The sequence below is a fragment of the Sturnus vulgaris genome, chromosome 8 (genome assembly GCF_052056855.1).
Source record: "Sturnus vulgaris isolate bStuVul1 chromosome 8, bStuVul1.hap1, whole genome shotgun sequence".
In the NCBI taxonomy this organism is placed as follows: Eukaryota; Metazoa; Chordata; class Aves; order Passeriformes; family Sturnidae; genus Sturnus; species Sturnus vulgaris.
This window is the reverse complement of record NC_142250.1, coordinates 7,943,368-7,958,608: the sequence shown is the minus strand read 5'-3', so window position 1 is coordinate 7,958,608 and position 15,241 is coordinate 7,943,368. Positions and strand designations below refer to the sequence as shown.

Below are 15,241 nucleotides of genomic sequence, written 5' to 3'. Positions count from 1 at the left end.
GTTGCGTGGTGTGTTGGGGTGTGTTGTGGTGTGTTGTGGTGCGTTGTCTGTTGCGTGGTGTGTTGTGCTGTGATTTCTGTTGGGTGGTGTGTTGCGGTGTGTTGTGGGATGTTGTCTGTTGTGTGGTGTGTTGTGGTGTGTTTTTTGTTGCCTGGTGTGTTGTGTGTTGTCTATTGTGTGGTGTGTTGTGGTGTGTTGTCTGTTGTGAGATGTGTTGTGGTGTGTTGTGTGTTGCGTGGTGTGTTGTGGTGTGTTTTCTGTTGCGTGGTGTGTTGTGTGTTGTCTGTTGCGTGGTGTGTTGTGTGTTGTGGTGTGTTGCCTGATGCGTTGTGTGTTGGGGGGTGTTGTCTGTTGCGTGGTGTTTTGTGGTGTGTTGTCTGTTGCGTGGTGTCTTGTGTTGTGTTGTCTTTTGCGCGGTGTGTTGTGGTGTGTTTTCTCTTGTGTGGTGTGTTCTGGTGTGTTGTGTGTTGCGTGGTGTGTTGTTGTGTGTTGTCTGATGCATGGTGTGTTGTGGTGTGTTGTGGTGCGTTGTCTGTTGCGTGTTGTGTTGTGGTGTGTATTCTGTTGCGTGTTGTGTTGCGTTGTTGGTTACGTGTTGTGTTTTGGTGCATTGTTGTGTGTTGTCTTTTGCATGGTGTGCTGTGTGTTGTGTGTTGAGTGGTGTATTGTGGTGTGTTGTCTGTTGCGTGGTGTGTTGTGCTGTGTTGTCTGTTGCATGGTTTGTTGTGGTCTGTTGTCTGTTGCGTGGTGTTGCGTGGTGTGTTGTGGTGTATTGTGGTGTGTTGTCTGTTTTGTGATGTGTTGTGTTTTGTGTTGTGTGTTCCAAATATGTTGCATCTACTACTAGCTTGCACAATCAGACTTCCTGATAGCCCTTTCTGCCTTTTTCTGATCAATGCTGTTTCTCTCAAGGACCAGACTTCCAGAACTTCGGTGGTGGTTATCTCCAAGGACCCGATGGCTATCTGTGAAACTGACTATCGCTGGAGATTTTGTGAATTGGGATAAGGATTTTTATTTGATCACCACTGCTTACCTGGCAAAATTGTGACTGCTAAAATTACAAATATTATTGATTACGGGGAGAAGCCATAGTATAAGTAGAGGCTGCGGGCCAGAGTTCGGTGGAGCGTGGAGTGGGCGGTGATGTCTCAGGTTCCCTAGCACACTGCTTGCTCTTTCTATATCAAATAAAGCAATCTAAATTTTGCTGAATATCTATACTTTTGTTTCTCATTTATAACAAGTACTTCTCTTCAAATCGACGTCATGAAAAAAGGAAAGCTGCTCCATTGTTCAAACCATGCTGGAGCAACTCCCAAGCTGTTCTGCTCTTCTCTGGGGTGGTCTCGCAGCTCCCCTTTGAGTGAGTGTCTGTTTGAAGGAGAGATGTGGCCGTATCGCCGTGCATCCTGCTCCTCTCTTGGCAGCCCTTTCTTCCTGGAACAGCGGCGACGCTTTCCCCACCGCATGATGCTGATGCCCCTCACTCTGCTCACCTCACTCCGCAGCTGTTTGGCCTCGTTTGTTTTACAGTAAAGAAGCGGGTGCTTCAGGCCTTGCAGGGGCTTGTTCTGCCCACCGTGTGTGAGCGTTTTACCGGCGGGGCGAGGTGACGGGGGCGCGGCTCGGCTCCGGGCGGGCCGTGTCGCTGGGGATGGAGCTGGAGGAGGCCTTCGTAGTAGCGGGGGCGTCCGGCGCCTCACGGCTCTTCTTTTGCTCCTGCAAGTGGGGCGGGGCCGCCGGGGCTCCCCACGGCCGTTCTGGCCTCCTGCTCCCGATTCCGTGTTCTCAGCGTTTGGGGAGCTGGGGCGCGGCTTTAGTTTCTCTTTCCGCAGCCTGGGCAGCATGCTGGAGGGTGCAGGCAGAGCCGAGATTGCCGTGCCGCTCCCAGGCAATGGCTGCTGCTGGCGCGGCCGCCTCACCCCGCTCTGCCGGGATGCTCCGCGTCTGCTTCCCGCCTTGCTCCCGCGCACCGCCCTCCGAGCTGGCGGCTGCTAGTAGCTCGGGCATTCCACTGGGAAAAAGTGGTCGGTTACGCAGGACCCGGCGATCCTCTGGCCCTCCCCTCCCCTCCCCCCCCCCCCCCCCCCCCTTTTCGTTCCTCCTCCTCTGAGGACCTTTCCTCTTGCTGGTCCCGGCCGCTGTGCTTTGCCCATGGGCTGGTCCGCTGGCTCCTACGGGGGCTGGCACAGGAGCCCTCCCCTCGCAAATCCGTTGCGGCAAACGTTTCCTTGGAGCACCGGTTGGATTCATGGGCGTTGCAAAATGGACTTGTTTCTTTGCTAAGTTGCCTGTCAAACCTCTTGCTTACGTCAGTGATGTTTTATATGCTTAACTTGTTACAATTTATAATCTGTTTTTTCTATTCCTATGCATGTCTTTTCATCTAGTTAATTTTCTGGGAGTGTGGCTTTTAAACTTCTGCTGACTGGAGGCAAATGGAGTCTTGTTACAGTAGACATCTCGTTAGGGGTAGAAATGAGCCAAGAGACAGACTCTTATTCAACAACATGACAAGGGTCCTGGTTTATTCTTTTTACAGATTAGCCATCCTGACTGACTACAGTAAGCTCCTACTGTAGGGTCCAACTGCAGATTCTGACTGCTGGCTATATCCTACTGGACTATGACTGCAAGTATTGGTTTGCACACTCTGATCACAGGCTTTCACCTAGCTCGACTAAGACTGCATGCTCCATCAGCAGGCTCTAACTCTATCAGACACAGACTGACCTCATAGCAGATCTTTAACAGCAGCAGCTCTCTTCCTTGTTTCGTTCTTTTTCGTGTCTCTCTGGATTGTTCCTTCTTTCTCAGGGCACCTCTACATCCTCAAGGTCCTCTGCCTCCAAGATCCTCTTGTTATGAATGATGTTCTATTTTTTTCCAATTTATCAAGCAACAAGATTAAATTTAATAGTAAGTTTTTAATAGTAACAAAATGAATACAATCAAAGTATTGCAGATGACAATTAAAGTATTGGAGATGAAACAATCAAAGTGCATATATTTAAGAATATACAAAATTTGGCAGTAAGTAATTTAGTATAATTGAGGTTCGTATAAAGCATAAGCAAAACCGACCGGGGAGGGGCCCCCCTCCGACCGGGGATACGGGGAGTGGCTCGCCATTCCTCACGCACCAAAGCATCCAGGCTAACAATCCCACTTATATACTGTAGGCTACAGAAGTTTCTAAAAAACTCCTCCTAGTTTCTATTCCTAAAATCTACGTCACTATGTGTACAGAGTATGCTCTACTAATAGGTTAGGGGGTCTCTCATCCTTTTGAGGGTCTTATTTCCGATGAAGGCTCATAGTCTTCCTCAGTGACCGAGGTGTGACCTGCAGGTAGTGCAGGCGCACCGTGTGACTGAGCAGATGTTTTCCATAACAAGACTTTAATTGAGTCCCATGCTTGGAATCATTTCATTTTGGCCCATTTCAAGGTCAAAACTTTCTATTTCTGGATGCTGCTTATCAGACCTATGTCCTTCTACTATTCTTATTTGACTTTCTTCCAACCTCCTTCCTCGACTCCCAACATCTGGAAGATGTCCTTTGCCCTGTCTCACACATCTCCCCCCTCACCTGTAACAATTGTCTTCTATTGATCTAAATACAATTTTGTTAATATAGTTACAACTTAATTAGCACGAATCACATTTATCACACTCTCGATCAGTCAACCCACCCCTTTTATCACACTTATCTTTATTAGTCACAGCTTCAACCCAATAGGTGCAAGGCTATTCCTCTTCTTTGGTAACTAGTACAACTATGACTTATCAGGGGTAAGGTCGCCTGTAATCTCTTCTTCTACACCTACAGAGTCTAACCCTACCAATTTATTTTTTGTGTTTCTTTTTTTTTTTCTTCTTAATCTCTTGTGAAAGTGGAATTCAGGGTACTCTCCTTAAATAGTGTCCACACCCCAGCATGTAAACATTTCACTCCCTTAGTTTTCTTGTATCAGGCTTCCTCCTATTAGTGTAGTTCTGTATTTTGAATTAAAAACTGTTGAGTAATTGGGCTGATAGCAGATTTTTGTCTGTAACTTGTTTCTGCAAGAGTGTCCAAGGTAAGCACAGGTTTAAATGGTACGTTAAAACAACATCCAGCCAAGTGCACCAGCCAAAGACTTGTGGCCTAATGAAGAGAGCCATTCTAGAGGCAAGACATTTCCATCAGTGGTAACCTCATAAAAATCACTAATATGTGGATAGGCTTAGGGATAATGTTATTTTAGGTTAGAAAAGATAAAATAGCATGCAAAGCCTGGGAGATGTTCAGAACATCTTGAGGCCCATCTCAATGAATCAATAGTCTCATATGTGTTTCTTCATGAAAATATTTTTTATTCCTGCACATTCTAGTTTTCCTGATGATCATCTTAACAATTCAATCTCTGAAAAGGAAAGAACTAGCAAAGACTTAAAAAAAAACTTGGATTTTTTTTTTAACTCGTTACTGCAGGTTTTATTCTTCAGAATATAGTAAGCAAAGCCTTTATTACACAAAATGTTTTAGTCTTAGATCTCACCTATGAAACCATAATTAAATTGTTCATTCCTTCCCACATCTGGCTACAAAACTGCAAGTACAAACTGAACACCTCTACAACAGATAGGAACATTCATTGAAGTGCACCAGCCTCTTTGGAATAATACTTGCCGCTCCCAAGCCATGGCCACACCCAACTATTTAAACACTGACTGTGTTTTCTTTGTTAATTTGTTCATTGTTGGTTTAATGAAAGGCTTGCAGTATTCCATCAGGTCTCTTGGGATTGTTCAGGGTAAATGATCGTGTTTTATTTTAAGGTATATGTGTCTTGTCAGTCGATGCTTATTGTGCTTGTAGGAGCTGTGCCCTGCAAGCATAGAGAACTAGAAGGAATTCTGGTGAGCAGAGCTGAGCTTGCCAAGCATATCCATTTTGCCAGGAATTTCACATCCATCTTAACTGAGGCAAGTACTTCTCTCATTCATGATCAGTTCTCCTCTTGGGATTTGTGTCACTAGTGCATGACATGGTGCTTGGAAAAGCCAAGCAGAGTTCACTGTAATGTTTTACCTGTGATACTAAAATTTTTTGGAATCCACCTATCTGGCTGTTCCAATTTTTCATTTTAAAATCTGAAAATATGTAAGTGAATAAATCTAACACTTAGTAATTTAGATTGAACTTCCTGTATATTATTTTCTTGGGGGTTGGTTTTTTCTTTCCTTTTGTCTGTGGAATTTTTTCCCATTGACATGCTAAGAAACACTGATGGCTGAGTCTTTGAGATGAGGAAGGGGAGTGTGACAATTGATAAAAGATTCGTGTTAATCACAAAAGTATTGGGGTTTGTATAAACCAGAATACTAAGGTCTGAAGTGAAGCATGGACACTAGATAAAGGAAAATATATTATTAAATCATTCTGTTTTACATCACTTTGTTATGAATATTATGTTTTCCAAATACGTTGTATCTACTACCAGCTTGCAAAATCAGACTTCCCGATGGTCCTTCCTGCCTTTGTCTGATCAATGCTGCCTATCTCAAGGACCAGACTTCCAGAACTTCGCTGGTGGTTATCTATCACCGCGAAATTAGAAGCAGGTAAAAGAGGGATGGGGGGCAGTTGCTGTCTCTCGCTCACTCTTCGGAGGAGAAAGGTAGCTGCTACTCCCCCCTCCATTCCAACGCTGTGAGCTGCCTCTAGCTTGCTGTTGGACCCCGCACCCCGGGCTTGCTAGGACCTCCTGCTTTCAGTATGCTGTTTCCAAACGTCCTGCCTCTCCTCCATTCCTTCCTATTGGACACAGCCGCCATCAGTCCAGCCCCACTAAAGCTGCGTGGGGATCGCTGCACCTGCCCTGTCCACCGGGAGCAGCCAGCGCTCACTGCCAGCTGTGACGGGAACTGCATCAAAGGGGAAAGTGCCGGCAGCTGAAAAAACTCTTACTGGGTTCCTGTTCTGTTTGTTGTTAATTCCACAGTTGTAGTTGTTTTGTTTGCCTTGTTGTATATACTAATAAAGATCTGTTATTCCTATTGTTATAAATTATTCACCACAATCGGGTAGGCAATCAATAAGGCAATTTATTAATTCTTGATAAGGAATGGGCAAGCAGCACTGGGGACTGTAAGAGCCAAAAACGAGAGATGCGGGGCTCCAGGCGGCTCTTTAAAATGCTGTTTATTATATCCAACTGATACAGCAATTCACGGGTCGTGGGTGACAAGAGCCCAGCCCACAGCCTTTTCAGCCACAGCTGTGGGTTCGTCTGAAGCCCCGTCTAGTTATGCATTACATACTTTTCATTACAGAGCATCTTAATACATGACAACCAATCAATACGTTTACTATTACCTATAGCCTATCCTAACTACTAACATTACCATATTCATGTTACTATTTCCAATCACAAAAGGTTAGTATGTTACAGTTTAAGCTAGAAGTTGTTTTTCAGTTTTCTTGCAGTGTAAAAAACTGAGATCTTTTCTCTACTTGCAACATTGGCTTTCTTGTTGTCTGTGAAAATCCTTTTTTTTTGGTAACAACATCTTTTGTTTGAGGTGGCTTTGTCCTTTGCTCTAGGTCATAAAATCCCCTTCCAACTCACTTGTTCTTTGCCTTCTAGTTACCCAGCAAGACTGGCTCAGCAGTTCTTTTCTATATCAAAACTTGCTATCATTTCTATTCCTTCTTCAGATTCTACATTCAAAGATCTTTCTGTTACACATACATATCTGTGAGACCTTCCTGTCCAATCTTTATTCTTTCCAACAGGGGACACAGGGAGTCTGCACTCCACCAACATGTTCATCTTACCTTTGGTCACTGCCCCTTTTATAGGCAGTTTCTTGTTGGGTCCTGTCATGCCTACTGTGCTAGGGTACAAGTCCGACCAAGCCCAAACATGTTGGCTAGCTCCCAAGCAGTAGTGGCTACAAGCCCCCACCAGGTCTGGACAAGGCTCAAACATGTTCTCAGGTTACACTCCTAGCAAGCACGTAACAGTAGTAACAAGTCTGTTCATGTTCGCACAAGCCTGCATTTTCCTTACACATAAAAAGTGGATACAATTCATAATTATAGCGGCAAAAAAAAATACCTAGCAGCAAAAAGCCAGCAATTCACAGCAAAGTGATTTTAACAAATATAATGAAATTATTATATTTTTCTTTGTCTCATGTCCATGCTTTACTTTAAGTTCAGTATTCTGGTTTATACTGATTCCATGGTGTGTTTCTATAATGACATGAATCACTATGTAGCATCTCACACTATCCCCATATCTTTGCCTGAGAGCCCCTTAATTTCAAAATTATACTAATTCAGAGGCAGAGGATTTACATTCTCCCTTTCAAGGGAAGGCCCTGCTTTCTCTATCAGATGCCTGTCTTTCAAACCAGGACAGATTTATTTTCAGTTTTACTTTCAGCTGTTTTAGAAAGTCATTAATGAAAAATGATCATTTAATTATGTTGTGGTTTGACATTGGCTAAAAGCCAGGCACCCCCAATAAACCATTCAGTCATTCTCCTCTGCTATAGTTGAGCAGAGGAGGGGGAAGAAAAATTCAAGTGTTCATGGGGTGAGATAAGGATTAGGAGAAAGTACTCTAAGGGCAAAAACAGGCTCAAAAACATAAAAAGTATAAAGAAAAAATATTAATAGAATTCAAAGTGCGTAATGAGAACTAAAATAAACCTTTAGAACACTTTTTTTTTCTCAGTCCCTTCCTCTTTCCCACCGTCAGCACATAGAGACGAAACATGGGGTCTTTAGTCAGTTTGTTACTTCTAAAAAGCTTTCTTCAGTTCCCTTACAGAAAGGAGTTTCTTTTTCTGCTGTGCTGCAGAGTCCTTCCCACGCAAGGTTCTTTGTGAACTTTTCCAGCATGGTTTTAATTTTCATGAGTAGCAGTCCTGCCCAACCTGCTGCTATGTGAGTCCCTCCCACAAGCAAAATAGTCTTCCCAAACTACATGGCGTGGGTAATTTTGGCTCATGAGGCATAGTCTTTCAAGGATAAGGTGCTCTAGTTTCGAAGCCAGGGTCCTCTTTATCTTTGGAAACAAGGGTCTTCTCTCTCTATTCAGATTTCTTACTAGATTACAGCTTTTCAGCATCCACTCACTGCAGTAGCAGCATCTTCTCACAGGCTGCAAGTGGATCTCTGTATCCCCCCATGCACTTCACGAATTACAGGGAAACTGTTATAGTATAATCTCATCATGGCTTGTAAAAGAATCTCAGCTCTAAGGCCCAGAGCACCTCCTCTCCCTCCCTCCCTCCTTTCACCGACCTTAATGCCACCATGTTGTTCTCCTCATGTGTCTTCACCTTTTCCTTTTCTCTGACTTGGGAGAAAATTGTTGTCCTTAGGTTTGCTTTTTTTCTCAAGTTCTATCAATTGAAAAGATCTTATAGAGTTTTACAGTGCTGAAAGGTTGAACTTATCTGGGCTCCATGTCAGGGAATTGCTTGTCATGCCCCTCATTGTCAGTCATGTGGTCCCCACCAGCACTGCGCAGGCCACACTGGCTGCCGCTGCCCTTCTGCTTGTAGCACGCCTGGTAAAAAGTGGATAAGCAGGCAAAGTTCATTGCGAAATGAACTTCAGTGCTGAGATGGTCCCAGCTATGTGGTGTCAGCCGTAGTGCTAGGATGGCCCCTGGCATCTGCGCCAGGGTGGCCTCCAGTGGTTGCCACACTACCCCTCAGAAGAGCAGAAGCTAAGAGAAACTGCATGCATTTTTTCCTTGTTAAATATGTCATCACAGAGGCATTACCATCTCTAATTGGCATAGCAGCATGCCTGTTCTCAGAGCCAGCCCGGAATTGGCTTTACCAGGCATGGAGGAAGCTTCTAGCAGCTTCCCACAGAAAAATCACTTCCGTGGCCGGCTTCTCTCCTCAGCAAAAATCAATGAATGCAAAACCACACACAAATTAGCAGTTTAAAACTCTAGAATTTAGAATGTGCTCCTCCTAATGTCTGCAAAAATATTCAATCTGTCATATCTGCACAATCTGCTGTGCATGTAAGCTTTGCCCTGAGTCGCATTAGTTATTCACAGAGGATATGTATTAAAGACTATAACCATTGAAATGGAACTCATGCACCATATGTCTGGATATTTTTGCATGATGAAAGTCGGAGATGAAATAGATTGGAGTTTGGCAAGTGGGACAGAAGCTTGACCCTTTAGCCTCATGCCTTATGAATTCCAGGCAAGAGGCTGTGCTTGCTTTTTCCTGGTGCCTGGGCTGTAATCATTCAGGCAAGCATGAGTGACCTCTATGTCAGTGCCAGTGTCAGAAAAAAGGCTGTGTGGATGGCTTGGCTGGTAGTGTGAGGTGCAGGAGTTCTGCTGATGGAATTCTCAGAGCAGTTGTCAGTAAACTCCTATAAGACAGGTGAGCACTTGTGTAGCTAATATCAAATTTTGCTTCCTTCCCATTATCCCAACTGGGCCTGTGTAATATTTATCTTAGAAAAATGTAGTGACTAGACGTAAGAAGGAATTATGCAATATTGGATCATATCTTCTATCAGAAACAGATATTTTTGATTAGCCTGTTTTCCAAGATCACCCTTCAGTTTCAGACTCTCATCAGGATGCCTAATATGGGGTAGTGTTTACTTTATATTCAGAAGTCATCAAATATTAACTAATACTGTGGTTTTAAATGTAGAAGTCAGTGTCCCTATTTTCAAAATATGTGGCAATTCCCAAGATTAATGCAAATAAATTTATGTTCCTACGTATTTTGTTTACTTTAAAATTTCTGAAGACTGTATTGTTAATAGGTTTTTTAGACAATTAAACAGAAAATGTTAAAACATATAAGGAACCAGCTATAAATACAGTAATAATATTTTATAAATAATACCTATTATAAAATCTATAAATTTACATCATATAATCAAGATATCAGTAATAACTGTCTTAAAAATTAAAATAATACCTTTTTAAAACTATCACTATTAATGACTAATAACAAATAAATAAAATAATAATATATTATAAATAAAACCTATTACAAAATTTAAAAAGTTTTATGTATTAATTATCTCTCATTTCAAACCTTAAATCTTAAATCTTTTTTACAAATAAAGTTTAAAGCTTACACATCTTATTTTAAAAATAAACCCCAAGATTTCTATTTTAATTAATCCTCTTGAAACTAAAAGTACCTAGATATATTTTAATTCAAAAGTATATCTAAAAGTTTTCCAAAATTTACGTAGAATGTTATGAAAATCCAAGTTAAACAATAAAATGTAAATCACAAAATTACTTTGTAACATGGAGTTTATACCCTTAATACAGTAGTTTTAAAATTAAATATGGAAACTCAATTTAAGTTGAAAAAATAAAACCTATAAAGAAATACTGTTCTTTCCAATATACATAAAGGAAATTTTAGCTTGATTTAAATCTTACTGTTTAATTAATAGTCCTAAAAATAGTCCTGATTTATATCTATAAATAATTTCATTAATAATTTGAGAAATGTAAACTAAAAATTTATTACAACTTAGCCTGAAGAAAAACTAAAATACTAGTCAAAAAGCAAAAGTACCAATTTGTAAAAGCAATCTCTTCTCTTGTTCTGCCTTGCAAGAGCTGCTTCTGTAAAGTTTATTTCCTTTATTTTGTTGATGTAGATTAAACTTTATGGAATTTAAATATTCTCAGTTCTGTTCAAGTTTTGCAGGGACAGTGTTCTTAAAAAAACTCCAGAGTGGCTCTTATGGTCTGCTTCAAGAACTAATTGTCGTACAAGCTGTCTGCCTGCCTTGCCCCACTGGGAAATAGCATTTTCAATCCACTTTCAGTTAATTTTCTTGTCTTTGATGATTTGTCATTATGCTGCCTCAGTTTAGATTTTGGATGAGATAGAAAGTATATTTCATAAAGAATCCTATAATTTATTTGTAACTTTTTTTGATTATAAGTGCATGTGCACAATAAGATACTGAAATACCAGTGAGTAGCCTATAACTAGTTCTGAGCATTTTTATGAAACAGGGACATTTTGCTGTAATCTCTTTTTGGTTCTCTTCAAGAGTTCAACATGTGTATGTTGAGGAAAGGCACCAGGGATCATTTGTTGTTCAGAAGGCACAGCATTAACTCTCTAAGTACTGCAGTAGTGAATGCATTCTACTTCTTAATGAAGAAATTTTTATGCCTGTTCATTGAAATAACTGCTGGTTTAATGGTGAAATAGCTATGCTTTTCACAGGTCCTTGTTTTAATGACCTAAGATAAGCTGCCTTGCCAAAGCTTGGGAATTGGAGTGCAGCTAATGCTGCTTACAATGTGGAACAATTTTAATTCATTACAATGAAATTTACATGAGACATGTTAGAATCTGTTATGGAAGAAAGAATATCACTACCATTGGTTTACCTATCAAACTTTGAATAAAACTTTAATGGGATATAAAACAAGAAGCGGGAAATTATAAGAGAATAATTTTGATAGCTTTTTATTATTGAGGGAATGGCATACTTTTAATAAGGTTTTTTTTTAAAGTAGTGGTACCTAACTGAACAAGAAGCCTACAAAGTAAGGCATCATCCCTGTTTTTTGCTGGAATGTTCATAGAAATTTAACATTTGGCCCTTTGTCAGATAAACTGGGCAGGAAACAAGTGTATATCTCAGGTAAGATTGTTAAAAGGTTTTTAAGTATTCTATATGGAAAACATCTCTTTCTTGCCTGCCCCTGGGCCACACTACTTAAATGCTCCTCGTTGGTCCCTTGCTCTGTCAAGGACTTGTATAAGCATTTCACTCAGAGTGGAGCAGCACTGAAACTAGTTAGTATCAGTGTGCTGAGCAGCACAGAGGTTATGAAGTATTAGTGGAAGGTGAAAAAACCTGTTTTTGTCATGGCTATCACTATTGGAGCATAGTATTCCACACATTACCTAACTATATTATTCCAAATAAAAAATACTTGCTCTTTTTTCCAGGGGCTAGGGGAGACTGCTTTACCTAAGCATCTTCAGGAGTGGGTTACTCATGTCCTGGTGTTTTGTTTTCCAGCTGCGTTTGCAAACAAAATTGTTGTTAAATATTGTCTCAAGGAAATGCCTTCTTTGGCATTGCCGACCTCAAGTTTGTGACCTGAAAAGTATTGTAATTTTCATATGGTGTTATTTCAGAAAGCCAAATATGAGAGATGAGAGATGAATACTCCAGACTAATCATTATAATCACTAACTGGCTGTGGTCTCTTTGGAGACCTCTTCCCTTCTTTTGGAGTTCAAACTGTGTAGAAGTACTAATTACATTTTATTCTGTCTCTGCAGGTCTATTTTTGATTTCATTTTTAGGTATGTCACAGACTTAGCTCCAACTTATGACATAGTTGCAGTTGCATGGTCTATCGTTTGAATCATGAAAGGTGGAATGGCTCTTGTGTCTTTTGTTCTAACACAAGAATATGTAGGAAAATAATTTCAGTCATTTACAGATGGGATTTGGGATATATTTTATCATTGTTACTGGGACACATGCTGTTCTATCAGTACCTGTTTATGGTTTTACCAAGTCAAATCAGTTGTAGTATAAGTCAAATGAGTGTGATGCGATTCATCCAAGTTCTGATTTCTGAGGGAAAGAAGGAATATGGGACTGAGTTTGTTTGATAAATAGCAAAACTGAGGTTTTCAAATTTGTACATTAATTTCTAAAATTTCTAAATTTGTACACTGCATTACATTTTAAAAAAGTTTTGGCAGATCCTGCCTAATTCTGCTGTATGGTATCTTGGGAAGGTATTCTGGGAAGTTTCTCTGAACCAAAAAACGAATTAGTGCCTAAATTGTGTTTTTTTTCATTGCTGAATACACTGACTGTCCAGTAATTTCAAATGTCCTTGTTGGGGGTTGAATTGTTCCCTTTTCTTTCTGTGGAATTTCTCCCACTGTTATGCTAAGTATTTGTGGCTACACCTTAGAAAATATAATGTTCTCTCGTGGGGGGGGGGGGGGGGGGGAAGACCAGAAAAGGAAAGGGGGGAGAGGAGAGGGGTCTGGAGCGGGTGCTCTCTGGCTCTCGCTTGGCTCGTGGAGTGGTAGGAGGACGGCCCGGGCTCCGATCTGGCATCTCCCCTGCCATCCCTGTGCCGAGATCCACGCTCCCTGCCGTTGGACATCGCTCTGCTGCTTTCCCACCTCATCCTACTACCTCTGGACACTCTGCCGAGCACCACGACCGACACCGTGAGGGGAGAGTCTCTCCCCCATCCCTCTCACCCCTGGGCTGCTGCCGCCATCACTCAGCCCTCTTCGACTGTGCGGGATCTGCCCTGCCCACACAGCATCGGTAACTGAGTGCAGGGAAAGAGGGCCTTGGCCAAAAGGGGCTGGAACTGAGCTATACTGTTCTGTTTTGTTGTCAATTTTTACTGATATCTAACAAGTCAGAATAGCAGAAAACAACAACAGCTATAAAGAACTGTTATTCCTATCCCCATATCTCCTGCCTGACAGCATCTGATTTGAAACTAAAATAATTAAAAGGGAGGGGTTTGCACTCTGCATCTCAGGAAAGGGGTTCTCGCCTTTCCTTAGAAAATACCTGTCTTTCAAACCGAGACAGTCCTTCTTTCATATGCCACTGCCAAGACCTAAATAAATTTAGCATTTGCATATCAGACAGTTGCAAAGCTGGATTAGCTGTAACTCGTTTCTGGCTTGTACAACATGAAGAAAACCATGCTCCAAATGCTAACTTGATGTGGCTGCAACCATATTTTTCTCCCTCATTTATTCAATTGCTTCATTCTACTGTTTTTCTGATGTTTATCTCTGGAGTCCTGGGGATGTATGAGACAGTTGTGGTTTAGTTATAACCTTCCACTTTTTTTTTTTTTTAAAGTATTGGATTTTCCTTTTCTCCTGAGTTCACTTTTCTGACTTATGCCTTCCTTCTCTCATACTTTCTTCTCCCTTGCCCTGTTGTGTCTCTGCTCTTCCCTGTTCTTTTCCCTGCATGCCAACCTCCTGGTGAATGGAAGAGACAGGGCATTTCCTGCTGCTTGTTGTGTTCTATTCTAATTCTGCTCAGCACTGAGAAGGAGGGGCTGAAGGAGAAGAGCTGCGGGATGCAGGTCAGCTGTGCTGAAGCAGCTGCCCTGGGTATTGGTGTGAGCTGGCCCTTGTGGGCCACAGCTGAAAGTAGTCTGTAGGTTCCTACAGGATCTCCTGTGTTAAGCTGCACGAGGTTTGTTGCCAGGTTTTTGGAGTTCTAGTTGACCCCGTATTCTAAACATTTTTATTTATGCTTATTCACCAGACATCTGCTGTAGAAAATCTCTGGCTTGGCAGCTGGTTTTGTACTGAGCTCAGTCCTTGTACTTCTCTAACTTAGTTTCTGCCCCAGCCTGCCACTTCTATTCAAGAGTCTAATAGACCTAAATAAATTATTATAAACTGCTTCAGTATGTAAGGAATTAAGTGCTTGCTTTGTCTGGCCTGTGTTCTAAGAGAATATTCTTTTAACCTAAAAAGGTACACACATCATCTATTCCTGATTACTAGTGAAAGCTGTAGAAGAAATAAAATAATTAGTGTTGTAGGTTACCTGCGTATTAATAAAAGGAGTGTCATACAGGCATACAGCACAGATTGAAAAAAGCTCTTCTGATTTAATTTTTTAGATAGATCTGCTCTTGAAAGAAGTTCTGTTTAAAGACTACACTAAAATCCCCACCTCTCTTCCTGTAGTCAAAGAATACAAAGCCTGAGGATACCATAAAGAAGTTCTGTGTTATATATTTTCCTCTATGGTGTTCTGTTTCTGATGAGGTAGAATTACTTCCCCAAATACTAAAAATACTGGGGTCCTTCAAAGTAATGGCAGTTAAGTTTGGTTGTAGGATGCATACCTCTGTTAAGATTGCCAGAGAAAATAACTGTTCCGTTCAAAATATTCCATTCCTTATTTTATGGTTCATATAAAAGCTGAAACGGGGGTGTCCTGGTTTAGGGCAAATTTGGGGAAAAACCTCCAGAAGGAGCCCCCAGAAAGCAAACCCCCACAACTCCTCCCCCCCACCACCAGGTTCAGGAAGAATTTCCTCAGAGAGGAGTGGAAAAAAACCTGTTTATTTAACAAGCAAAACACTCCTCAGCACAAAAAAAACCCAACACCAGATTACAAAAAACTCTTTCACCGCTCTGAAAGGATGACAAACTCAGAAAGTCTCTCCTGC

The 15,241-nt window shown here is 41.4% G+C and overlaps 1 protein-coding gene across 1 annotated transcript; it reads left to right on the top strand.

The window, feature by feature from the left end:
* The first annotated feature begins 1,269 nt into the window (after positions 1-1,269).
* On the top strand, positions 1,270-12,594 carry LOC106864176 (solute carrier family 22 member 15-like). Its single transcript, XM_014893799.2, is given in 7 exon segments — positions 1,270-1,523; positions 1,566-1,728; positions 4,827-4,973; positions 11,555-11,585; positions 11,588-11,620; positions 11,623-11,698; positions 12,333-12,594. Coding segments are annotated over 7 exon segments (966 nt in total).
* Positions 12,595-15,241: the final 2,647 nt, after the last annotated feature.